Source organism: Capricornis sumatraensis, chromosome 4 (genome assembly GCF_032405125.1).
Source record: "Capricornis sumatraensis isolate serow.1 chromosome 4, serow.2, whole genome shotgun sequence".
Lineage (NCBI taxonomy): Eukaryota > Metazoa > Chordata > Mammalia > Artiodactyla > Bovidae > Capricornis > Capricornis sumatraensis.
The window spans coordinates 25613534-25621056 of NC_091072.1; the positions used below are offsets into that span (position 1 = coordinate 25613534).

Sequence of the window (7523 nt, forward strand, 5' to 3'; positions counted from 1 at the left end):
AAGTCTGACACTGTTTCCACTGTTTCCCCATCTATTTCCCCTGAAGTGATGGGACCAGATGCCATGATCTTCGTTTTCTGAATGTTGAGCTTTAAACCAACTTTTACATTCTCCTCTTTCACTTTCATCAGAGGCTTTTTAGCTCCTCTTCACTTTCTGCCATAAGGGTGGTGCCATCTGCATATCTGAGGTTATTGATATTTCTCCCAGCAATGTGGATTCCAGCTTGTGCTTCCTCCAGCCCAGTGTTTCTCCTGATGTACTCTGCATGTAATTTAAATAAGCAGGGTGACAATATACAGCCTTGATGTACTCCTTTTCCTTTGGAACCAGTCTGTTGTTCCGTGTCCAGTTCTAACTGTTGCTTCCTGACCTGCATATAGGTTTCTCAGGAGGCAGGTCAGGTGGTCTGGTATTCCCATCTCTTTCAGAATTTTCCACAGTTTCTTGTGATCCACACAATCAAAGGCTTTGGCATAGTCAAGAAAGCAGAAATAGATGATTTCTGGAACTCTCTTGCTTTCTCGATGATCCAGCCGATGTTGGCAATTTGATCTCTGGTTCCTCTGCCTTTTCTAAAACCAGCTTGAACATCTGGAAGTTCACGGTTCACGTCTTGCTGAAGCCTGGCTTGGAGAATTTTGAGCATTACTTTACTAGCGTGTGAGATGAGTGCAATTGGATGATAGTTTGAGCATTCTTTGGCATTGCCTTTCTTTGTGATTGGAATGAAAACTGACCTTTTCCAGTCCTGTGGCCACTGCTGAGTTTTCCAAATTTGCTGGCATATTGAGTGCAGCACTTTCATAACATCATCTTTCAGGATTTGAAATAGCTCAACTGGACTTCCATCACCTCCACTAGCTTTGTTCATAGTGATGCTTCCTAAGGCCCACTTGACTTCACCTTCCAGGATTGCAATATTGCATATACAGATTAAAATATTGCATATACACGTTATAAATGAAGAAGCACTTTCTACTGGGAAAACGTTTGTCAGCGGCCTTGTATGGGATATGCTGTACTTACATTCTGCCCTTTTAAAATAGCACAGAAAGAGAAGGCACAAAAGATCCTATTATGTTCTATATTAAATTTTCCACCTACAGGAGGGGGCATATATATATATATGTGTGTGTGTGTGTGTGTATGTATATATATGTGTGTATATATATACCAGTGGCTGATTGATGTCAGTGTGTGGCGGAGGCCAACACAACATTGTAGAGCAATTGTCCACCAGTAAAAAAAAAAAAAAAAAATTTCCATGTACAAATGGTCATTTTATCACACCAAAAGCTGATTTCTTTTTCCTCTGAAAGGTTTCCTGATTTACTTCGCTTATGGCATTAGACACAGCCTGGAGGGTAATCCGAGGGATGAAGAAGAAGATGATGAAGATATGTATTCAGACAACATTAACCTAGCAACAGAAGAAAAATCTGCCATGCAAGATGGCGACCATCACCAAAGAAACCTGAGTTTACCTTTCATTTTCCACGAAAAAACGAGCGAATGCTAGTGCCTGCTGGGGCAGAACTGGTCCACAGTCTTCATGTACATGGTCTGCATGGAGGGAACCATGACGATGTCATCACCACACCAGGTTGTCATGGATTTGCTGCAGACACAGTTCACCCTAATTTATACTTACTCACATGAACAGCACCTCCTCTGATGGTGACTCACACACCTAGGGAAACCACTCTGAGCTCGCTCCTCCGTGATAAATATCCCCCAGAGAGTGGGCACGTGTGTACGTATGTTTGTATATGTTGGGGAATATCACTGTTAAAAGTTGTTGGTGTCTTACTCTTATCGCATTGCATTTTTCCAGTGTTGTCATTCATCAGTAGCCTATCCTGCACCCACTAAAATGGAGGTGATCACTGAATAGAAAAGTATCTTGAATGTGCCAGGTGTGGTTGGGGAAATAACTGTCACTTTTCCTTATTGGACTTTATGTCAAGTTAGAACATCCTAAAATTGCATTTACCCATCATTGTGTCTGTCATTGCTCTGGAGTAAGGGGAGGGGATAGGCAATGAGCCTTTTCTATAACTTATAAATGTCGGCAGTGGGTTGAGCACAGAGTTTTCATTCTGTGAGTTATGACAGTTGCTGACAGTTTAGCCAGTAGGAGTGCTTGTGTCTACAGTACCCTGCAGGGCAGGAGCGGCCTTCTGTGTCAGCGGGTGGCAGACATCCCTTTGAATGGCTGTCTTCTTTGAGACAGTGGTCCTAAAATGTGAGTCCTTTACCTTGTGTGAATGATATCTTCCCCACTCCCCCACCCCGCCCCAGTCCAGTTGGGCTGGAGAGAGGTAGTGTGAGCTCCTAGGGACCCTTTGTGCTGGAAAGTGAAGGTGGTCCCCATGGGCAGGAAGCTCATGTAAGTGGCAGAGAGGAGGATGCATTTGAAGATCAGAGTAGTTACATGCTTGGATAAGACCCCAAGCACCCCTTTTTAAAAGTCACTTAAAATAAGCCAGTAGAACTTCCCTGATCACATAATTGGTGAAATGATTTATACCTTTTTCCATTAGTTAATAAATAATCACAGTTCACAATTTATTTAGGGTATTTTTTTTCTAAGCCAATAGTGAATTCTATCTTTACAACATGCAAAAAAGGGGTGTGGGAAATGAAGGAATACAAGAAAATTCCCCTGTTCTGATTTTAAAGTGCCCGTTCAGTTATTATAGGGCATTTGGCCCAATTTGAGGGGTTTGGATTTAATTTGCTTCTGATGTTTCTTTTTTCTATTTTTTTAATAAATAAACTTATTTATTTTAATTGGAGGTTAATTACTTTACAAATTTGGAAACATCTAGGGATATTTCTCTTCCCCCATCCCATAAATTGTTCAGCACTTTTAATTTCTTTTATTTTTAAATGACCACACCAAAACTACTGATAGAAGTTCCAGTATTCTAGAAAAACCCATCAGTGGTTGAGGAATAGAATATTTTAGTTAAATACATGATTATTTAAAATGTCAAACCAAAAACATTAATTGAATTAAAGCCATAGACACACAATAATCTTTATATGAGTAATATGTTTTTAAATGTGGGATTCTCTAATTACTGTATTTCATTTTATAGGTTTATCTAATACGTGGACTACTTATCTTCCATATGTTTCGCTTCTCATGAATTATTTTTCTTACAAATAATTACATGGTTCACGAGATGAGACTAGCACATTATCAAGCCCAGGTGACCAGCTTAATACAAAGGCGAGGAAAACACTGATTTTCTGACAGCTCTTCCAAGAGATCAGCCATTTTATTTTCGTCATTAAAAAGCAAGTTTTGATTGTTCAGGAGTTTCTTGTGATGAAAAATCCAGTAAACAGGGTAGGAAAGTCTGGGTGCTAGTGTTGTAGCATCTTGATCTAGAACTCAGAACTAACATTCCACAATTTCCAGAGTGCACAGAGTACAGTCTGAGGCCCAGTATTGCATGTTTTCCTGGAGAGGAAGAGAAGGCTGTGCAAGAGGCAAAGTATTTCTGTAATCATTACTGTGGGCCTAATCCTAGATCTTTGCTGTTACTGCAGCATTCTGAGAAGCACTTTGATTCGGTAGTCAGGCCCCGCACATGAGAATATGAAGAATTTCACGTGTGGATATTAAACCTTTTATGTAGCACAATTGAGAAATTTATTTAGAACATGACAGGCAGCTAAAACTATTATGCCCACTGTGTTCAATTAGGAGCAAAATTGAGTTAAAAATAATTTTTCTACCTTGAAACACTTTACAAACACAAATGTCTATGAAAGATGCTTTGTTCGTGACTATCTTTTTTTTTTCTGTGAAAACTCAAATATCTGTTCGTATGTATGTGTAAGTGTATATGTTAATATATACACATGTGTATATATGTGTGTTTCAAATGTTGGTGTTTAAGTCAGCTGGGTTTATGATGGGCTTTGGAAGTGATCCTGTTGTCTAGATTTTAAAAACCCAACTGACAGAGAAAAAATGTTTTGTATTGATAGGTATGCTTATGCAAAATGTCTAGGTTTTAAACTATTTTGAAATATATGGCAATTTTTTATGTATATTTTCTATAGATAGATTCTTTCAGAAAGATATATTTATAATGTTTCTAATATGAAATCACTGAAGTCTAGTACATTAGGTGCTTTATGATCTGAAATGCAGTGGGGTGGGGCCATTAGGGAATTTCTGTTTGCTTTCTTCTGTGCCTTTTCTGATTTCTGTCTTGGTTTGTGCTTTTTTAGGAAAAGTCAGTACTAGCAGGTCTTTTACTGTCTGTCTGTTACTACGTTTGAATTCACAACCTTGTGAACAAAATTTTGTTTTTGCTTTCTTAGGATTGCCAAAATGTTCTGTGTGGATTTTACTAGTAATCAGACACACTTACATAAACTTCTTTCCAGAAATTAAAAAAATGCATATGCATTCTCTTAATTGTGATTGGGTAAAAACAGCTTAAATTACTTTTCTTTTTTTGCACTAGGAAATCTGCTCTCTGAACATTTTCAGTGAGAAACTTCTTATAATAGCACTTTTATTTTATACTCTTAGGATTTGTGAATAACGATACAAAGGCCATACCGACCCTACATTTAACAAGGTAGTTATGCAAGTCCAAATTTGAAACTGTTTAAACTACTTATATTAGAACTTTTGATATATACTGAAATACAGATTATTGCTTAATTAATGCCATTTTCCCCAGAGACGAATATCTAGAAAAGACCAAAACATCATTTGGGATATATACATTAATGAAAAACTAATGTTGATATCTATAAAACCTTCTATTGTCAGCCACACAGACATAATAATATGTTTCAGAATTATCTGTTTCCTTTAAAAGACAAGACCCTGACTTCTTTTAATTTTTCTGAATAAAGGATTTTTTAAACTTTAAAATTTCAAATAATAAATTTAAAATATTTTCTAAGTCCTGAGTATGTTACGATCTTTTGAATTAGAAATTATATTTACCAAATTATTTTCTAAATGCATTTAACTGTTTAGCAGGGAGAATAAGGAAGAGTAATCACCCACAAGTGCTGATAATGCTGGAGGAACCAGATTAGTCTGAGCTCTTTTTCCTCTTAGATCAGTATATTCTGAGATTATAAACCTCAGACGCAACTGTGTCAGGATTCCAACTCTTCCTTCCCTGTGATGTTGCCCCTGATGTTCTGTGCCTGGGTATCTGTTGATATGCTTCAAGCGACAGTAGAATTCAAACCAAAAATATGAATACAGTGTCCCACCTGATTTTAAAGGATTGGGTTTAGAGTGTGCATCAGGGAATATTAATATACACTTGCTTCGTGTGAATGTTTTGTGGGGGTATTATTAGCTTGGTTTGGGGGCTTGTTTTTGGTTTTTGACTAGTGCCAAAATAGTGCCTTCTTTGTACGTTTTCTACCTGACATTTTCTAGCTTGTTCTAAAATATGAAGGGAAGAAGTACCAAAGTTCACGTAGGAACTAATGCCAGCACAGGTCATTGATTTTCAGACACATAGATGTGTGAAAATAACGTTGTTTGAGTTCATTGTTTAGCCAAGTTTCTTTTTTTGTCTCCTTGTATAATTTTATTTAAACATTTTTTAATGGCTTTCTGGTTTCTGAATTTTGAAAGGCCTGATCTACTGTTGTTGGGGTTGTTGGTTTAGTGGTTGGTTTTTGTAACATTCGTTATTGTTTTTATGTACACAGTTTAGTCTTGTTCATTTCAAATGCATTTTGTTATGGCTCAACCCAGTTGGCAGCCCTGGGAGCAGCACTATTTTAGCTTTTATGCACCTTAGCTGAAGCCACTGTCACTATCTCTGGCTTTCAAGAGCCTTCAGTGACCACTGGCAGCAGCTCCATGGGGATCATAACCAGGACTGTGGGTCTGGCAGGCTGCAAAGTGTGAGTGTCTATAGCTACCTTTTTGGGGAGTCTTGGGATGACAGGGTAGGACATGAAGTGAAAAACTAAAGTAGTTTGGGGTCCTTCATTTCTGTTCCAAATATCCCATGAGTACAAGGTAAATGATAAGGACCAAGGACCCTCTCCGACTCATGGGAAGGATGGCTGCTCCCTGGAGCTGCACCGTAGGTCCTGGCCCCTGCAGTTTCTGCACCAGCACCAACATCCATGCGGGGCAGAGCACACGGGCCACGGCTCCGTTGGTAAAGAACCTTGTATTGCGAGCGTGGCAGGTTTCTCTGGCCCGTGCCTGGTTAACAGGCTCTTCATCTTTGGTATCCGTTTGTTTCATTGCTTTCCTTTGTTATCATTATACTTAATAGAAACCATTGATAGGGCCTAAAACTCTACCAAAATTCTATATCTGTAAAAACCAACAGATACTTTGGTCTTACTCAAATACAGAGTTTTTTTTGTGTGTGTACGATTGTAGATAATTTTAAATTTACATGTTTTTGATGATAATCAATGTTCCTTTTTGCTTATAACATTGGATTATTTTTTAGAATTTGTAATAAATAAAAACTGCTGCTGCTTTACCACTGTAATATGTGCTTTCTAACCATGTATTTTTAAAATAAATTTTAATATGACTTATCATAGTATTGTATGCATATGTATTATACCTACCAAAAGCTTACATTTCACACTTATCAAATTTAAACTGCTTTTTCATTTAGGCCACTTTAGAGCTCAGAAATATAGTACAATCTAAATGGAAACAATTATGTTGTTAAGAATACTCACCTGGCAGCCTACTACCATACGACTTCCAAGTCCTGTAAGAGATGTCCTTCACTATACTCAGTCTTCGTGACATATTCCCATACCAGTTGCTCCTGAAGCATGCAACCCCAGGAACACACATCTGAGGTCCTACCAATGCAACTGCCATTTATTTAATGGACCAGTCTCTTTGACATTGCTTTTGTCTGCAAGAAGCTCCTTGTTATGCTCCTGACCAAATCATAGCTTTCAGTAACTGGTGGTCAGTTACCTGTAACTAACAGAAATTTTGTACTGTATAGTGAATAAATATTTATCAACTTCAGCCCTCTTTACCCTTTGATGGGGAGGGAGGAGTCAGTTTTCTAAAATGGTTCCAAGTTAGTTAAAATTGCAAATCTCCTAAATTATCTTCTTTAATTTTGAAATGCCATTGTGTATAGACTTAATTCCTGTTGGGTTTTTTTTTCTTTTTCCATAAATGGAAGGGAACACCCCCATGTTGAACTAAACTTGAGTATGAATTTAGCCTGCATTGAAAACCAAGCTAAAACAGCAACGTATTTTCCAAATGGAAGTCTAAAATCTAATTTATCTGTTATTTATTGTTGGCTTGATTAGCATTGGTAAGTAGGTTTTAAGGCCCCCCTCTGTGCTGGCACCATGGAATTGTGTGAAGGGAGGGTCAGCAAGGTTGGCATCTTCTGAGGTCCAGACCCTCAGTTTGTAGGAGGCTGTCTTCTCCCTGAGTCTTCATGTGATCTTCCCTCTGTGTGTATGTGTGTGTATATCTATGTCCAAGTTTCCACTTATAAATAAGAATA

General features: G+C 37.9%; 1 protein-coding gene across 2 annotated transcripts in view; it reads left to right on the plus strand.

Annotated features, from left to right (window-relative positions):
• SLC7A2 (solute carrier family 7 member 2) overlaps positions 1-6562 on the plus strand; it is a 69319-nt gene extending 62757 nt beyond the window's left edge. For both annotated transcript variants that reach the window (XM_068972196.1, XM_068972197.1), the window contains exon 12: positions 1323-6562. In XM_068972196.1, coding sequence (XP_068828297.1) covers positions 1323-1522 — 200 coding nt within the window. In that variant the 3' untranslated portion in view covers positions 1523-6562. The remainder of the gene's footprint in view (positions 1-1322) is intronic.
• Positions 6563-7523: the final 961 nt, after the last annotated feature.